This window comes from Sinohyriopsis cumingii, chromosome 8, assembly GCF_028554795.1.
Source record: "Sinohyriopsis cumingii isolate HCF-2022 chromosome 8, ASM2855479v2, whole genome shotgun sequence".
NCBI lineage: Eukaryota > Metazoa > Mollusca > Bivalvia > Unionida > Unionidae > Sinohyriopsis > Sinohyriopsis cumingii.
Window position 1 is genome coordinate 14,901,680 of NC_142968.1, and position 20,839 is coordinate 14,922,518.

General features: G+C 34.5%; 1 protein-coding gene across 1 annotated transcript in view; it reads right to left on the reverse strand.

Annotated features, from left to right (window-relative positions):
- Positions 1-9,503: 9,503 nt before the first annotated feature.
- The window catches only part of LOC149793022 (lachesin-like), a 30,965-nt gene continuing 19,629 nt past the window's right edge, over positions 9,504-20,839 (reverse strand). Inside the window, exons 6-7 of the mRNA XM_089966896.1 lie at positions 16,768-17,010; positions 9,504-12,065 (exon numbers count right to left, since the gene is read on the reverse strand). Coding sequence (XP_089823022.1) covers positions 11,953-12,065; positions 16,768-17,010 — 356 coding nt within the window. The 3' untranslated portion in view covers positions 9,504-11,952. The remainder of the gene's footprint in view (positions 12,066-16,767; positions 17,011-20,839) is intronic.

The following is a 20,839-nucleotide window of genomic DNA, read 5'->3' on the forward strand; positions in this document are numbered from 1 at the left end:
TGAAGTGCTGTTGGAATAAGTACCTGTAGTCTATAGGAACAGTTAGGTTTTGAAGTGTTGCTGGAACAACTATCTGTAGTCTATAGGAATAGTTAGGTTTTGAAGTGTTGCTGGAATAAGTACCTGTAGTCTCTAGGAATAGTTAGGCTTTGAAGTGGTGCTGGAATAAGTACCTGTAGTCTATAGGAACAGTTAGGTTTTGAAGTGTTGCTGGAACAATTATCTGTAGTCCATAGGAATAGTTAGGCTTTGAAGTGTTGCTGGAATAAGTACGTGTAGCCTATAGGAATAGTTAGGTTTTGAAGTGTTGCTGGAATAAGTACCTGTAGCCTATATGAATAGCTAGGCTTTGAAGTGTTGCTGGAATAAGTACCTGTAGTATATAGGAATTGTTAGGTTTTGAAGTGTTGCTGGAATAAGTACCTGTAGTCTATAGGAATAGTTAGGTTTTGAAGTGTTGCTGGAATAAGTACCTGTAGTCTCTAGGAATAGTTAGGCTTTCAAGTGTTGCTGGAATAGGTACCTGTAGTTTATAGGAACAGTTAGGTTTTGAAGTGTTGCTGGAACAACTATCTGTAGTCCATAGGAATAGTTAGGCTTTGAAGTGTTGCTGGAATAAGTACCTGTAGTATATAGGAATAGTTAGGCTTTGAAGTGTTGCTGGAATAAGTACCTGTAGCCTATAGGAATAGTTAGGCTTTGAAGTATTGCTGGAATAAGTACCTGTAGCCTATATGAATAGTTAGGCTTTGAAGTGTTGCTGGAACAACTATCTGTAGTCCATAGGAATAGTTAGGTTTTGAAGTGTTGCTGGAACAACTATCTGTAGTCTATAGGAATAGTTAGGCTTTGAAGTGTTGCTGGAATAAGTACCTGTAGCCTATAGGAATACTTAGGCTTTGAAGTGTTGCTGGAACAACTATCTGTAGTCCATAGGAATAGTTAGGTTTTGAAGTGTTGCTGGAACAACTATCTGTAGTCCATAGGAATGGTTAGGCTTTGAAGTGTTGCTGGAATAAGTACCTGTAGCCTATAGAAATAGTTAGGCTTTGAAGTGTTGCTGGAACAACTATCTGTAGTCCATAGGAATAGTTAGGCTTTGAAGTGTTGCTGGAATAAGTACCTGTAACCTATAGGAATAGTTAGGTTTTGAAGTGTTGCTGGAACAACTATCTGTAGTCCATAGGAATAGTTAGGCTTTGAAGTGTTGCTGGAATAAGTACCTGTAGTCTATAGGAATAGTTAGGTTTTGAAGTGTTGCTGGAATAAGTACCTGTAGTCTATAGGAACAGTTAGGTTTTGAAGTGCTGCTGGAATAAGTACCTGTAGTCTATAGGAACAGTTAGGTTTTGAAGTGTTGCTGGAACAACTATCTGTAGTCTATAGGAATAGTTAGGTTTTGAAGTGTTGCTGGAATAAGTACCTGTAGTCTCTAGGAATAGTTAGGCTTTGAAGTGTTGCTGGAATAAGTACCTGCAGTCTATAGGAACAGTTAGGTTTTGAAGTTTTGCTGGAACAACTATCTGTAGTCCATAGGAATAGTTAGGCTTTGAAGTGTTGCTGGAATAAGTACGTGTAGCCTATAGGAATAGTTAGGTTTTGAAGTGTTGCTGGAATAAGTACGTGTAGCCTATAGGAATAGCTAGGTTTTGAAGTGTTGCTGGAACAACTATCTGTAGTCCATAGGAATAGTTAGGCTTTGAAGTGTTGCTGGAATAAGTACCTGTAGCCAATAGGAATAGTTAGGTTTTGAAGTGTTGCTGGAATAAGTACCTGTAGTATATAGGAATTGTTAGGTTTTGAAGTGTTGCTGGAAGAAGTACCTGTAGTCTATAGGAATAGTTAGGTTTTGAAGTGTTGCTGGAATAAGTACCTGTAGTCTCTAGGAATAGTTAGGCTTTCAAGTGTTGCTGGAATAGGTACCTGTAGTCTATAGGAACAGTTAGGTTTTGAAGTGTTGCTGGAACAACTATCTGTAGTCCATAGGAATAGTTAGGCTTTGAAGTGTTGCTGGAATAAGTACCTGTAGTATATAGGAATAGTTAGGCTTTGAAGTGTTGCTGGAATAAGTACCTGTAGCCTATAGGAATAGTTAGGCTTTGAAGTGTTGCTGGAATAAGTACCTGTAGTATATAGGAATAGTTAGGTTTTGAAGTGTTGCTGGAACAACTATCTGTAGTCCATAGGAATAGTTAGGTTTTGAAGTGTTGCTGGAATAAGTACCTGTAGCCTATAGGAATAGTTAGGTTTTGAAGTGTTGCTGGAACAACTATCTGTAGTCCATACGAATAGTTAGGTTTTGAAGTGTTGCTGGAATAAGTACCTGTAGCCTATATGAATAGTTAGGTTTTGAAGTGTTGCTGGAACAACTATCTGTAGTCCATAGGAATAGTTAGGTTTTGAAGTGCTGCTGGAATAAGTACCTGTAGTCTCTAGGAACAGTTAGGTTTTGAAGTGTTGCTGGAACAACTATCTGTAGTCCATAGGAATAGTTAGGCTTTGAAGTGTTGCTGGAATAAGTACCTGTAGTCCATAGGAATAGTTAGGCTTTGAAGTGTTGCTGGAATAAGTACCTGTAGCCTATAGGAATAGTTAGGCTTTGAAGTGTTGCTGGAAGAACTATCTGTAGTCCATAGGAATAGTTAGGTTTTGAAGTGTTGCTGGAACAACTATCTGTAGTCTATAGGAATAGTTAGGCTTTGAAGTGTTGCTGGAATAAGTACCTGTAGCCTATAGGAATAGTTAGGCTTTGAAGTGTTGCTGGAAGAACTATCTGTAGTCCATAGGAATAGTTAGGTTTTGAAGTGTTGCTGGAACAACTATCTGTAGTCCATAGGAATAGTTAGGCTTTGAAGTGTTGCTGGAATAAGTACCTGTAGCGTATAGGAATAGGTAGGCTTTGAAGTGTTGCTGGAATAAGTACCTGTAGTATATAGGAATAGTTAGGTTTTGAAGTGTTGCTGGAACAACTATATGTAGTCCATAGGAATAGTTAGGTTTTGAAGTGTTGCTGGAACAACTATCTGTAGTCTTTAGGAATAGTTAGGCTTTGAAGTGTTGCTGGAATAAGTACCTGTAGTCTTTGTCATCAGATTGTTCTTTTGCAGTTTTCTTCAACTGGCAGCATGACTTTGACATCTCTGGGACAAGCTTGTAGACATAAAAAAAATCTGGCTGGGTGCATCATGATTTGACAGAGTTTTCTCTCTCACATTGTTACATGTTTTGGCTAATTTCACAGTTGATTCATCAGGGGCATGATTATGGGACTGGCCTGGAATTCGATTTCTGTATTGTAAGTCTGTGGACAAACTACCTCTACACCTAGTGCTGGATCGATGCGTGCACTTCCACCATTGCTTGGTCTTAACGAATGCATGTGTAGTATACAGGTAACCTTTAAAGCAGACTTTAGAATCACCTTTGTTGCTTACGATGATTTCCATGTTGAAATCATTTGACAAAAATCTTGGAGCCATGGAAATTTAAGGGTTTTCGTATTATTTCCATTTCAAAAGTAACTAGATATTGAAATCAAAATTTTAATTGTATATTCTTATCAAAACTATTTTTTATCTGTCAAACAATAGGCTTAAATAAACTGCAGTGATCACAATGTTTGTTTTAAAATTTTCCCTTAAGACTTCCATTACTGAACAATTTCCCTCTTCCTGTGAAGCAATCACTTTATTGTAATAATTAATAGTAATAATTTTAGAATGTTATTTTATGTCCTGTGACTTTTGTCCTTTAGGTCTCTTATTACTATTATTTTCAAATTGTGACTTTCTGTCCTATATTGTGACCTTTAGTCCATTTACCATCGATGAAACACATTTTCTACTGAAGTCATGTGAAAACAAAGGATACACATTTTCTGAAAGAGAGCCAATCCCCTTTCCCCTTCATTTTTAATGTGAGTGGGGTGGGGTGCAGGTCTTTTGAAATTTGGGGGAGATGATATATGTATATACACACACACACACGCACACACACTAACTTACTAACTTCCTTGACAGAATTTCCAAGGCCTGTGGGTGGGGTGTAGTATTTTATTTCAACTGAGTTATTTATTTTCTTCTGTTACCTCAAGATAATTTATTCTCTTCCCTTACTATTGTAATAGATACAATACACTGTAATGGATATAATACACTACTGTCATGGATGGAATACACTGTAATGGATAGAATACACTACTGTAATGGATGGAATACATTGTAATGGATAGAATACACTACTGTAATGGATGGAATACACTGTAATGGAATACACTGTAATGGATAGAATATACTGCTGTAATGGATAGAATACACTCTAATGGAATACACTGTAATGGATATAATACACTAATGGAATACACTGTAATGGATAGAATAAACACTGTATTGTAATGGATAGAATACACACTGTATTGTAATGGATAGAATACACATTGTATTGTAATGGATAGAATACACACTGTATTGTAATGGATACAATACACACTGTATTGTAATGGATAGAATACACATTGTATTGTAATGGACAGAATACACATTGTATTATAATGGATAGAATACACACTGTATTGTAATGGATAGAATACACACTGTATTATAATGGATAGAATACACATTGTATTATAATCAATAGAATACACATTGTATTATAATCGATAGAATACACATTGTATTATAATGGATAGAATACACACTGTATTGTAATGGATAGAATACACACTGTATTGTAATGGATAGAATACACATTGTATTGTAATGGATAGAATACACATTGTATTGTAATGGATAGAAACACATTGTATTATAATAGATAGAATACACACTGTATTGTAATGGATAGAATACACACTGTATTGTAATGGATAGAATACACACTGTATTGTAATGGATAGAATACACATTGTATTGTAATGGATAGAATACACATTGTATTGTAATGGATAGAAACACATTGTATTATAATGGATAGAATACACACTGTATTATAATAGATAGAATACACATTGTATTGTAATGGATAGAATAAACATTGTATTATAATGGATAGAATACAGATTGTATTATAATAGATAGAATACACTTTTTAAAACGTTAAATTAGAGCAAGAATATTTTTCATTTTAATAGAGCAGAATGTTTTTCTTCTATTCAATTCCATATTCAAATTCTCTACCCCACCTCACCGCATGGTTGGGAAAATTCTCATTAAAATACTTGTTCGGTATGATTTGTGTCATCTACAAAATTATTAATAAATTTTACATTTTCAAGCATTATTTCTCTTTTGTTAATGGATCTCATCAAAATTTGGTATGCACCTTTATTTTGATGAAATCTTGAGTAATTTGGATTTCCAGCATTCCATGTCATGATTTGGATGAGTTATGGCCCCTGAATACCCCATTTCCTTTGCTTTTCCTTTTATAGGCCCTGCATAGCAAACTGTATCTAGTGGGGCAAACATACCAAGTACCCATCAACAATGGCTCATTATATTGTGATGTCAATATACTCTCAGATTGTGATATTAATACCAGAGGATTATCTGCATATTTTTTTAAGGATTTTACGTTTGTTTCCTTTATCATTTCTTGAGTATATATTTTTAAAGAATTTTAACAATTTTACATTTTATATTTTATGCATTTGCTCTTCAAGTTACACTTACTTGGAAGCGTTTATCTTCCTAAATTTGTGTACTTGATTTTGACATTCTTCTAACTTTACCATCTTATGTAGATGCACACATACATACATGCATGCATGCACACACACACACACACACATACATACCAGCAGCTTTGCAGTTTTGGAAAGCATCGTTTCAATTACCAGAAAGTCTCTTCCAGAGAGTCTGTTATTTGACTTGCATCAGAAAGCAAAGATGATGTTCCGAATGCAATCAATCCAAGACTGCTTCAGAGGCCTAGTTGTTAGAATGTCTGACTCGGATGTGGTTTGAACCCTGGACTAGTCATACCAAAGACGTATAAAAATGGTACTAACAGCTGCCTCACCAGGTGCTCTGCATTAAGAGGATAGTGCTAGGACTGGTCAGCCTGATGTCAGGGTAATGTGACTGGGTGGGACATCATGTTACGTGTCTGTGGCATGATGCCTCAGTACTAGACATCACTATAAACTGCCACACTGCAGACATCATAGTGATATGACAGAAAAAATTCTTAAAGCTATATTAAAAATCCAAATCACACACGCAATCAGTCCAAGACAGATTCTTTTGTGAAATCCTATGAAATTTGAACTTTAACTTCCACCATCAAATTCAAATTTTTCGAGAGGGACCAAACATTCCAGGCCCTCCAAAAATTACTTTGATAAGCACCTCTAGGTGAATAAACATTCATTTTGAGTATATATACTGAAAATTTCAAGACAAATGATTGAAAAATTATGAACTCAAATATATATATTATACTGACAGCTAGTTGGTGGGCGTCAGGCATAAATGTGTTGCAATCTTTCAGTGTGTCTGTGGTTATGTGCCTCATATCTTTGTGTGCAACACTATTGGTCAGTGATCCATAAGGATTGGGACATGTTATTGTTTGACTTACATATAACGATAGCTAATTAACCACTCACAGTATACAGTATTTACCATATATGTTGGGACTGTATTTGTTGGGGCACCATTAATTAATTTTGAAAATAATTATTTTGTACACTGTTTGTTCTGGGACACATCATGTTTTCAAGCTGTTAGTTGTGGGACACCGTTTATATAATAATAATAATAATAATAATAATTACCTTATTTAAAGAGGGTAACACAATTAGCTAAGATAAAAAAATTATGTCAGAAAATGCATTCCAGCTGAAAGTTTATTTTAAAAAATATAAAATTGTGTACTTGATTTGAAACTCTTTAATCCACTGAAGCATCATCTTGTCAACACAACCCTTCTCCTGCACACGTAAGATCTTTTCTTTCAATGCATGAATATTTTTTTAGCTTTCTCATACTGTGAAAAATTATCGTTAAAGGCAACACATCACCTGATATGGATACTGAAAGGACTAAAGTGAGATTTTGAAAAAAAATTGTAACCCATGCTAATGAAAAGATGTCACTTGCACTCAATGATTTTTATTTGCAAGATAGTCATATAGCTGACCTGGGTATAATTCAGTCTTGGTTATTTTGCACCTAACACTGTATTATGTGTGAATAGCAGTTCCCTTCAAGATATCGGCTGATTATATTCCTCTCATTTGCAACTTTGTTGGATCCAGTTTTCAGTCAGATAACATATTCAAACCTTGAGTACAACCAAACACTATTTGTTTCTCGATGTTCATGTCAATGAACAATGTCTCGTATGTTATCGAACATAAGCGATACACACTACAGTTTGGAAGCTACAGTTTGGAAGCCTACGCTACATATATGGAGTTTGTGGATATATTTTATTCTTTAATGCTCATGATGAAAAAAAAAGGAATAAATGTTAAAATTACAAGGTTAGCTTCTTTCTTTTTATTATAAGTGTTTTATCTATTTTATTACAGTGTGTGTGGGGCACAAATTCAGTACATATTTGTTTTGTTTCATAAGTCTTGGGACATATGACCTGGGTGAAAATAAGTTTCACCATAAGTTCTGGGATAAGAAAACAAATTAATTATTTTATCATGTCCCAATAATATACAGTAAACATGGTACTGTATTGATACTACTGTACGCATATATATAAAGGTCTGTAAACATTTCTCCACTGGCAATGCCAAAATTAATCCTGGCCAATGACAGGAAGAGACATTATTAGATTTAAAACAGTACTTCACCTTAGGTGATGTTATTCCATATGTATATGCAGTGGTGCCTGTTGGAATGTAATGGTGTCCATTTTAACAGGTATAATTTATATAGGAACTCGAGAAATTTTCATGTGGTATACTAAACTAGTAACTTTTACTATCTTCAAGATTTATAAAACAGTGTACAGTGCACCACAAGACAGTGTTCAGTGTGCTGTAAGACAGTGTACAGTGTACTGTAAGACAGTTTACAGTGTACCATAAGACAGTGTACAGTGTACTGTAAGACAGTGTACAGTGTACCATATGACAGTGTACAGTGTACTGTAAGACCGTGAACATTGTACCATAAGACAGTGTTCAGTGTACTGTAAGACCGTGTACAGTGTACCATAAGACAGTGTTCAGTGTACTGTAAGACCGTGTACAGTGTACCATAAGACAGTGTTCAGTGTACTGTAAGACCATGTACAGTGGACCATAAGACAGTGTTCAGTGTACCATAAGACAGTGTACAGTGTACCATAAGACAGTGTTCAGTGTTCTACCCATGTGTGATCACCTAAAGGTTTTAAATTTTAAGTTTTCATGAACAGTCGTAAAGGGTTTTATTGCAATATTATGCATACTTCCAACTTTTGGCAAAAAGTTATCTTGAATGAATTAAGCTTTAGAAATATATAATGTGGTATTTGCATGTTTATTCTTTGTGTGTCAGTATTGTCTTTTTAATTTTTGTTGAGTATTGCCTGTTGATTATGTGTCAGTATTGCCTGTTTATTCTTTGTATATCAGTATTTGCATGTTTATTCTGTCAGTATTGTCTGTTTATTTTTTGTGAGTATTGCCTGTTTATTATTTGTATATCAGTATTGCCCGTTTATTCTTGGTATATCAGTATTGTCCGCTTACTTTGTATATCAGTATTGCCTTTTTGTTCTTGGTATATCAGTATTGCCTTTTTATTCTTTGTATATTAGTATTGTCTGTTTATTCTCTGTTTCAATATTGCTTGTTTATTCTTTGTCAGTATTGCCTGTTTATTCTTTGTATACCAGTGTTGCCTTTTTATTCATTGTATATCAGTATTGCCTGTTAATTATTTGTATAGCAGTATTGCCTGTTATTTGTATATCAGTGTTGCCTGTTAATTATTTGTATATCAGTATTGCCTGTTAATTATTTGTATATCAGTATTGCCTTTTTATTCCTTGGTATCAGAATGTATTGCATCAACAACCATGGATTGCAATACTTAGATAAAGATCACTGATTCAACTTATATTCCGGGATTCTGGGTGGGACTCCCATACTTTAGTGCTATGTAGGCACCCAGTATTGGAGGGTGGAGTGGGGTCAAAATTATTATGGTATTGGGGCATGGTTGAAATTTTTGCTGGTATTCTTGGGGCATATAACAACAATCTTGCTATGGGTGGGGAGTAAAGCCTTCTAAATTCAGTATATTTTTAGGGCCACCAATTTTAAAATATGCCTTTATATTGTATATTACTTTTACAAAATACAGCTTTTAAATTAATATGATTTTTTAGTTGATTCTCATGACTACTAACACATTTAAACAATGAGCAGTTTGCGCTGTTTTTTCCTGTTGGTGGGGTGGGTGATTGAAGAAGGTGATGGTTGCCGAGGGCAACTTTTTTCACTGGAAACATGCAATGGCCTTGAGAAGAAAAATAACTAAAATGAAGTCCAGAGGTAAAGAGGTAGTCCATTTACAGACTTTATTATAAAAATATATGTACAAAATATCAGAAAATGAAATGTGAATGTTACTAATTTACACATGGTTGACTAAAACATGTAAATCCCACATGACAATGTATATGACCTTTTCTCAATAATATTCTTCACATTTGATCACTGTAAACATTTTCTACTGATGAAATCGGTGCAAAAGATAAAAATAATTTTTAATTTATTATTTATTTTTTTATTCGTTTTTGTTTTAATCTAATTTCATCTTCTAAATGGAACACCACCATATTTAGGGGGAAAATGTCTGTACTCTGACATGATTACACAACAGTTATGAATAAAAATGTCTGTACTCTGACATGATTACACAACAATTATGAATAAAAATGTCTCTACTTTGACATGATTACACAACAATTATGAATAAAAATGTCTGTACTTGAACATGATTACACAACTAAATGTCTTAAAATCTATTTCTCACAAACCCGCATGAATTGGATGCTGTGAAAATGAAAATATATGTGCCACCACTGTAATAAAAAACAAAATGAATTTGGACTAAAGAAAATCTATGCAATTAAAAAGTAAACTTTGGGTATTTATCTAAGATTTACATATTTCTGCCATGCAGCAATGTTAGGATTTAGTCTGTCAATTTGTTACAAAGTTTTATATTTCAAAACAATTAAATTGCAAGCAGTTTAAAAAGTATTTTTGAAAAATTTTGATTTTTAACACTGACTTTTTTCAACAAATATAGATAGGACTCACGAGATATCTTATTGTATATTAAGACTTCAAATATGACTAGTATATTACATTTTATTTGCAAGTAGTCATGCAGTGCGCAATGCACAGCTAATGTGAATGTCTGTCTTTCATTAAACCCATGTTCCATAATTATGTCAGTATGTCATTTTCTTTGCTTTGTAAACTTGGGCACAATAATAAATTCTGTTGATATGTATTCAAGACTTCCCTGTACGCTTTTGAAAACTAGTTTCAAAGATATAAGAATTTTGGTCTGGTCTTCACAAAAGTTGGATTTAGCATAAAATTAATGATGTGCGATACTATTTTGTTCTTTATAAACAGTATGAAAGCCATACAGTCTTGTGTTTTGGTACAATGAGGTGGTGTAAAGGCAACATTCATGGGGGGTAGGGAGGACTTAGATCTATTTAAACAGAATATTTTAATAATCCTCAACATATTATGATTTAACTTCTAATAAACTGTTAATGTTATATAATCTTTCATTAAAGAAAATATTGTATTATAAATTTACTTAATGTGCCCTCCCACATACTGCAAGAAGCAACTAATGGAGGCTATATTTACGTCCTGGATGTGCCCAGTCATGATATTCAAAGTGAGATCTTGGACTTTTAAAAGATTGAGGTTCATATAAAAAATTTGATTTTTCTATTTTAAGGATTTAACCCATTTAGGACTTAGTCTTTTTTGGTTGTCATTATCTGTGATACCTAAATTTAATCAATACTAAATAGACAGGACTGTGGTCATGTGCCATACACAGGACTGTGCTCACATGCCATACACAGGACTGTGCTCATGTGCCATACACATATGCAAAAACTTAAAATAAACCAAAGATGATGCTGGAAAAACTGGCATCAAGTTAAGCAAATGTTTTGTGTTTTTGTTGTCATAAGCATAGACTTAACTTTGATGATGGAATGATATTAAACAGACTTGGTGCCTAGCTTAATTAAGTATATTTTACTTTACAAGCTATAATACTGTACATCCATATATTTTTGTACTAAACAGGACTATGTACATCTTGTATATACAATGAACTAAGAAATAAAAAAAGACATCATAAAGCAACAATATTCTGAAAAAATGCTAGTGTTGGAAGTCAAGGAACAGAGTTAATTTTAAAGGGAACTAAAAATACAAAACACAAGCATACAGAAATGTATTGCATATCCATTTTTCATATGGTATTTTAAACTTGCTTGTTGCAAAATCACATGACATAAGAGAAATGACTGAAAAACATGCAGCCATCTTGCATGTTTTAATTCCTATATGATAACAATGAAGATATTCTAAAAATGTTTAATTTTTTAATAATTAGAAACAAGAAGTACACTGGTTAAAAAGTACTGGAATGTGTTTTTAATATAGTATATGAGCAAAAAACAATTAGTTCATAACATGAAATAATTATTAAAATTATACAACATTGGCATTTTAATATCGAATGAAACCTGTCCATAAAGAACACTCACAGAACCACAAATTGTTTTATGCACATGTTCTTAAATCTAAGTCAGATATGAAATTAAAAATTTAGAAAATCAGATTTGTGAAGTTTGTCCTTTCCATGCTGGTTCCATTGACATGAGGTGTTCCAATAGACAAGCTTCACTGCACAAAAACTTAAATTGTACAGCTTTATTTTTTTAAATCGATGTTTACAAGAAAAGTCTGGAGATTACAGCCATGAGGAGTAGAGCCATCAGTGAGGCCTGTATGGACGATGCATCTCCAATAGTTGGACAGTTTCCACCCTGGCACTCGGAGGTTTCTGGATGAAAAAAAGGGAAATTTAAAAAAAAAAAGTTTTGTGACTCCTAACATAAAGGAACTGGATGAAATATAAAAATTTGATAAAAGTCAGCTTGCTTAACAATTTACATCTAGTCACCTGAAATCAGCAACATGCATCAATCTCTGACAACTTTTATGAATGATTTGAGAACGCTTAAATTTTTATCCATTTGTTTTGCCAAACAGTAACAACGTATCAGTCTCATATAATTATCACACAAACAACAGATCATAATCACTGCTGGGTGACAGATTTCATCACATTTCCAAACAAAGAGTTAGTAACAATCATCACATAGTCACACTGCTGGGTGATAGATTTCAGCACATTTCCAAACAATGAGTTATTAACAATCATCACATAGTCACACTGCTGGGTGATAGATTTCAGCACATTTCCAAACAATGAGTTATTAACAATCATCACATAGTCACACTGCTGGATGATAGATTTCAGCACATTTCCAAACAAAGAGTTAGTAACAATCATCACATAGTCACACTGCTGGGTGATAGATTTCAGCACATTTCCAAACAAAGAGTTAGTAACAATCATCACATAGTCACACTGCTGGGTGATAGATTTCAGTACATTTCCAAACAAAGAGTTAGTAACAATCATCACATAGTCACACTGCTGACATGCTATAGCACAATCTTTGATAAGACAACTGTTTTGAGTCGGCAAACTCACAAATAGCTTGAGGCTTGGTTAGGACTTGACAGTTAATGAATCCCAGATACGTATAAATATTACAATTAAATTGTAACTGACAAGTTAAAAAAAAGATAGTTTTTCCTTATTTGTCAAAACTTGCCTGAAACAGGAAATATTCACATTATCACAGCTGCATGAGAAAAGGTGCAATTGACCGTCACATTCATTACAAGATGAAACGAAGACTGACAATATGTATCACAAAGGATTGATTGATTAAAAAAAACTGCAGCCAGTAATGTAATTGAAGATTGTGGTACAAAACAAACACTAAATAAAGGTACTGATACATGTACTATGGTGAGGTTGCAGGGTATACAGACCCAACTCTGATGAGTCCATCTCAGTAAGGCAGTTGATTTTTTTCCGTAAGATTGACCATGATTAGTTTTCAGTAAGGTGTTAAAAAATATCAATAACAGTTACTGCTTTGTAAAGCTGGAAAACATAATTAAAAGTCTGACGCATCAACAATAAACATTATGTTCAACTGAAAAGTTTGTAAAGTACGCATTGACTTTATTTACCACTAGTACAATTGCAAAACTCTTGTTCAATATCCTATGCAGCTCAATGGCTTGTTGCTATCTCTCAGCTTGACGTAATTTTTGGAAATTCTTTTCCACTTCATATGACGATGGCAATCATATCTCCCGCCACGAGACATACTCAAATTGGTATGTGATGTCCAATAAACGTAAATGTGTTCTTTCCAGCTTTTATTCACAAGAATCTGAATACTCCTTTTTATTCTTCTGTGTAAATTATTAACACTTTTCTAGAAGTTTATTTTCCCTTTAATCTTAAACATGCATCACTCTCTGGGTGCCATTTTTTTAAGATTCTATAATCAATAGTTTCATCATGCAGGCGCTTTGCATGAACAAATAGGTGCAGTTTAAAGTGTCTGGGATGCTGCTGTAAAGTTAATCTGGTTCCCTGACTAATTTCATTAATTCTAAGATAAAACCCTGATCAAAATAAAACAATGATGAACCAATTATCTGGATTTTTCAGCAATGACCTTTTTTCTGTAGTTTTTGCTAGTATGCCGTAAGTCCATATTTTACAGGTAATTTTCATAAGAATTACTGCAAAATCGTAAGAGTTGGCAGGTCTGGGTATAAAACATGAACAGAACATAAAGCATTATGAACTGAAGACCATTCTTCTCCATCTCTCCTGGATTTTGGATTTGCCCACAGGCAAGTACATTCCAAACTTAAGCCCGTCTGAACCAAATCTGAACTGGTCCTGGGATTCAGGCAAGGGAAATTGTTAACCCTTTACCTCATACAGCATAGTGACAAAGTGAAGCACGCTATAAATAGAACACCTGTTACCTAGCCGACCACATACGCATAGGCATGCCTGTGAATTGTTAAGCAATGTAGTGGTGTTACGTTTAACAGCAGTTTTAACCATTTTACGTTTTAGGTAGACATCTATTATATGTGGAAAAATTTAAGAGTGAAGTCCGATTGTTGTAGCTGTGTAATTATTTTTCATAGAAGAATATTTTATGTGTTTTAAAATCGAGAGAGAACTCGTTCACCGTCATGTCAGTGAGGCCGCGTGACCAACCATAGCTGCCATTTCCCATACTCGAAATTTACACGTTTTTCATCTGCGTCTACATCACTAAGTCATCTGAATTTGATAATCAATAAAAACTAATTGCTGCTTACATAAATATCAGAGCCTTTACTTAAATTATTGAATCTTTCGTGGTTGTGATTCTAATTGTGAAAACTTTGTAAGTACTGAATGAAATCCTGCCTGTGAATTGTTAAGCAATGTATTGGTGCTATGTTTAACATCAATTTTAACCATTTTACATTTTTGGTACACGTACATTATATGTGGACAAATTTAAGAGTAAAGTCAGATTGTTATAGCTGTGTAATTATTTTTCATAGAAGAATATTTTATGTGCTTTAAAATCGAGAGAGAACTAGTTCACTGTTATGTCAGTGAGGCCATGTGACCGACCATAGCTGCCATTTCCCATACTCGAAATTTACACGTTTTTCGTCTGCGTCTACATCACTAAGTCATCTGAATTTGATAATCAATAAAAACTAATTGCTGCTTACATAAATATCAGAGCCTTTACTTAAGTTATTGAATCTTTCGTGGTTGTGATTCTAATTGTGAAAACTTTGTAAGTACTGAATGAAATCCTGCCTGTGAACTGTTAAGCAATGTAGTGTATGTTACTTTTAACATCAATTTTAACCATTTTACATTTTTGGTACACATATATGTGGAAAAATTTAAGAGTAAAGTCCGATTGTTATAGCTGTGTAATTAATGTACACAGAATTTTTTTATGTGCTTCAAAATCTAGAGAGAACTCGTTCACTGTCATGTCAGTGAGGCCGCGTGACCAACCGTAGCTGCCATTTCCGATACTCGAAATTTACAAGGTTTTCGTGTGCGTCTATATCACTAAGTCATCTGAATTTGATAATTTATAAAAACTAATTGCTGCCTACATCAATATCAGAGACTTTACCTAATTTATCTTTCGTGGTTGTTATTCTAATCGTGAAAACTTCGTACGTACTGAATGAAAATCTGCGGCTGCCATTTTGGAGACTGGAGATTACGACCCAGTTACTTTAAATAGCAGATATTGACCAGTGCATGAATAACGACCACATGATCTGACGTAATTGTCATTCGCAGAAATGAATGTAGTATCTAATTGTGGGGTTTTCCCCGAAGGTGGCGCTACAAAAACTAGCTCAAAATGGCTGATGTTTACAGCAGGCGTCCAAAGGCGCTTCCATACGAATCTTGCAGAGGCGTCAAAAGGCGCTTCCATGCGAATGGAGTAGAGGCATCCAAAGATGCTTGTATGAGGTAAAGGGTTAAGCCCAAAGGATGTAGAAATATTGTTAGGAATTTCCATAAATTATCATCCAGCAGGAAAGCATCGAAAGCATCATTAAGCCATGGTGTTCCTAACCGTTTGGCTAACACTTTCACTTGAAGTTGATCGCTTGGACTTTTAAATAAGATCAAAAGATATGCATTTAGACTGATGGTGCGACATGCTTTGCATTCTTAAACAACTTATTTTAAATGATACTGTCAATATAATGATATCAGTTTCATATAAAGTTTAATTTCTTCTTTGTCTTCTCCTGGCAGTTCCTCGAAGATGCAATGATCTCTTCGATACAAGTTGCACACATTCCTATCGTCCTACCCATGTATCACAATGAATGGGAAGAAATATCTTGAATTTGCCACACTTTCGAACACCATACGATATGTTGGGGTGGATAGACAAACAAATGTAATTTCTGTTAAGTCTTAACGTTCACAAATTCGGTTTTCTTCGACCAGCTCGGTCGAACAATCTACATGTTATAGAGATGACGAAAATACATTTCCTTCAAATTTCCCGATCTATATTTTCCATAATACTTTTCAGAACAGGGGAAGGAGGAGGAGTATTTAACCTTAGCGTTTCACTTGTGAATGTCTTTGCAAAAGCGTCTTTTAGCTCTTCTAAACTAGTAATTTCTTTATCAAATGTTATGCGTGTATTGATTAACCTCAAAATCAAGACGGGTTTATGTTAATATTTTTGAGAGAATTTATAAACAGGTAACATTATATTTCTTTGTTCAAGTTGTTAAATCTTCACTTTGAATGTGCACACCTTTTCTCTTTAAATGTCATTGTCTGGTTTAAAATTAAAATTTGATATATCTTAGACTTCTCACTTCCTTGCTTGGAAAAAAAATTGTTTTCTTCTTGAAAAAGGACAAAATAATTATGCCTTGAAAGAAAAATGAAATGGTATGTGCATTGGAATAAATAACACTTACAAAACAAGTCAATGGAGGCTTCCGCTGAGCCTAGTCTGTTGGAATAAATAACACTTACCAAACAAGTCAATGGAGGCTTCCACTGAGCCTTGTCTGTTGGAATAAATAACACTTACCAAACAAGTCAATGGAGGCTTCCGCTGAGCCTAGTCTGTTGGACGCCCTGCAAAAGTATCTTGTGTAGTCATTGGCCTGGATGTTCTTAATGCGAAGAGTGTACCATGACCATCCAAACCGTAGCGTAGACGTGGCTATCTGCTTACTAATGTCATACTTGTCATTGTCATTCAGCTGCTCACGGCCAACCTGACCGATAGCCGTGTTTTCACGATACCATGTCAGTTCAGGTTCAGGATAGCCTGTGTACGAGTAAAACAGTTAGCTATGTACTGCAAATTATAGTGAAAACTTTAGCGAACTCACTGAGACACGAGGAGTAACAAGATTAGCTATGTGTTAGGTATTATCATGAAAACTTTAATAAACTCAATGCGACATGAGGAGTAACACAGCTAAATATTAGGCATTATAGTGAAAACTTGAGCAAACTCATTGAGACATGAGGAGTAACACAGCTAAATATTAGGCATTATAGTGAAAACTTGAGCAAACTCATTGAGACATGAGGAGTAACACAGCTAAATATTAGGCATTATAGTGAAAACTTGAGCAAACTCATTGAGACATGAGGAGTAACACAGCTAAATATTAGGCATTATAGTGAAAACTTGAGCAAACTCATTGACAAACAAACGCTAAGTACATACTGCAAAAAACTTGAACCAACTCATTGAGAGGTATGAGGATTAACACAGCTATGTACTATAGTAAAAACCTGATTTATTGAGAGACATGAAGAGGAAAAGCTATGTACTATAGTGAAAACTTGACTCATTGAGAGACATGAAGAGAAACAGCTATGTACTATAGTGATAACTTTAGGGAATTCATTGAGAGACAAGTATTAACACAGCTATGTATTGTATTATTGTGAAAACTTGGGAACTCATTGAGAGACAAGTATTAACACAGCTATGTATTGTGTATTATTGTGAAAACTTTTGGGAACTCATTGAAGACAAGTATTAACACAGCTATGTATTGTGTATTATAGTGAAAAACTTTAGGGAACTCGTTCAGAGACAAGTATTAACACAGCTATGTATTATTGTAAAAACATTAGGGAATTCATTGAGAGACAAGTAGCAACACAGCTCATGTAATTGCGATTGTATATGGTTAGGTAAGGTATCGTTGTGTTGGTTTAGATGCTAAGATCTCAGTAGAATTTCCAACTTGAAGTTGCCAAAATGTTTGAAAATTACAAATAAGCATGATTATCAAGTATACCAGAGAAGGAGTGTTATTTCTGAATCTTGCTTCTTTATACCTCTGTTTATCATTTATTACTAACTAGTATCAGTGTTCCACCATGATTGTGAGATAACAGGTTTCTCACAAGCTTTTGTCCTAAGTCCCCAAACTTGACCCACCATGTGTACTTTAACATCAAGAAATTTTTTCTTCTTTCATAAACCTACAAATTTTCTTTAGTGCAAGTCCATCTATGTACATGCTGTGGCTAGCAATGACTAGAGTTGCTAAAGATAATAAAAACCACAACTACAATTAACCCATTACCTCATAGAGTGTATGGCTTTTTAGCCCTTCGATATACATGTAGCAAAGTTACCCAGTTCAGTGTGCTATAAATAGAACACCTGTTACCTATTTGACTACATACACATAGGCCTGCCTGTTAAATGTTCAGCAATGTAGTATGCGACGTTTAACATCAATTTTAATGATTTTACATTTTTTGTACATATATATTGTGTATGGAAAGATTTAAGAGCTTAATCCAATCATTATAGCTGTATAATTATTTTTTGTGGAAGATTTTTTTTATGTGCTTTAAAATCTTGAGAGAACTCGATCACTGTCAAGTCAGTGAAGCCATGTGACCAACCATAGCTGCCATTCTCATACTCAAAATTTACAAGTTCTTTGCATCTACATCACTAAATCAGCTGAATTTATGATAATTTTAAAAAACTAATTGCTGCCTACATCAATATCAGAGCCTTTACTTAAGCTATTGAAGCTTTCATAGTTGTGATTCTAATCGTGAAACTAAAGCAATACTAAACAAAATCCATGGCCTCCATTTTGGAGAGTGGAGAATACGACCCAGTTACTTTAAGTAGCAGATTTCAACCAGATCTTAAACAGTGACCACATCATCTGATGTAATGGTCATTCACACCAATGAATGTAGTATCTAATGGGGGGGGGGGTCCCTGAAGGTGATGCTACGAAAACCCGCTCAAAATGGTTGATGTTTATAGCAGGCATTGAAAGGTGCTTCCATGAGAATGGTGAAGAGGTGTCAAAAGGCGCTTGCATGCGAATCAGGTGGAGGCATCAAAAGGCGCTTGCATGTGAATGGAGCAGAGGTGTCAAAGGCACTTACATGATGTAAAGGGATAATATCCATTTAAAAATAATATATTTGGCAATCAAAATATTCAAGGTTTCTGGTAGCTTGCCATGGTGCAACATAAAGCCTTTGATAGTTGCTAGTGTAACATGTCTTTGAGGTGAAGGTAGATCCTTGGCAATGGTGATTTAGTTTATTTTAAGGTTGAAATAATTGCAAAAGTGGCTAAATTTAAGCCAGTACACAATTTGTTATTCAATGAATGAATTATTCATTTGAAAAGAAAATTAATTCAGAAAATAATGGGAATTGTTAAAATAAATGATGGTGGGTACCTAGTGAATATTATAATTCAAGAAGTTGAATGCGAGTATGATCTGGAATGGAGAATTTCACAGTGCAGCTCATTTCAGGTGAACCACATATTCAAATGTGTTAATCATTTTCACAACATTTATTACAAAACGAAAGTGTCAAAGGAAAACATTGAGCACAATGCAGTCTATAACATCAATTACAATAACTCTCAATTTAACTCGTGACATATTTTATTCATTAAAAAAATTATATTTCCTAATACAAATTCAAACTGTTCCTAGCTAAATTCAAGGTTTTCAACAAATTCAATAACTTTTCAAGGATGAAACAAACACTTGTCAAGTTCAGAGTTTTCAAGTCAATCAAATTCAAGGATTTTTTAACATTGTATGAACCGTGCCATTGTAACACAGCTATGCTATGGGCAGTTATTTCTCCAGCTTTCTAAGAAAAGGGGCCCTTAGGTTCAACTTCAGTCAAATTTATGGTGCCCTTTCATTTTCAGGGGGACAAAACCTATTATTTCAACATATACATTGACTATTACTACCAAAGCACCACAATTATGAATATATATTCATTTTGTACTAGTGTTTCTCTTTCATACCAAATTATTGTGAACTTGTCTCCCACCAAGTTTCATCAATGGATCTCAAATAGCTTTAAAGTTGCACAGTTGTTGTTGGGTTTAACGCCATATTTCAGCACACGATAGGCTATGCATGGCGGCCAGTATTAATGGTGGAGGAAGAACCCGGGAAAACCCAGGGAAGAATCACCGACCCACGAGAGGCTACTGGCGAGCTTTCTCACATACCCACGATAGAAAGTTGCAGAGTAGACAGGAAAATGTGATGGAAACAGAAACTTTTGAGCTTTCACCTTGACCTTAAATATAGCACACCAAAGGTGGTATGTGACTCCCCTTTTAATGAGTATCTAAAAGTATGCCATATTTTCATGTTATAATCTCAAATGATGTAAAAAAATTATAGAAGGGAAAGTGAAATGAAAGTGTAAAATATTGAGCAGTGACCTTGACCTTTTGAGACTTGCCCCCACCCCTGATGTAGTATGTGACACACCTTCTATTGATGAAGTATAAGTATACCAAGTTTCATTTCTGTGTGAAGTTATAGAGAAGAAGAAGTGGTACATGAAATGTCTACTAATAATAGTAACACTAATCTCATACGTGACACACCTAGTAATGATCATGTACAAGTATACCAAGTTACATCCCTTAATTTCAAGGAATGGAAAGTGTGATAGAAGAATGGACAGATGGGAGCATGGATTTAAAAAAATAATTCAAAATAACTGCACTGTCTTAGTTGCCTGTCTCAAAGCAACTTTATTCCCGAGTAACTACCAGTTTTACTGAACTGGTATAGTTTGGTAGTGTAAACGCAGCATTTGCCAAGTGAATA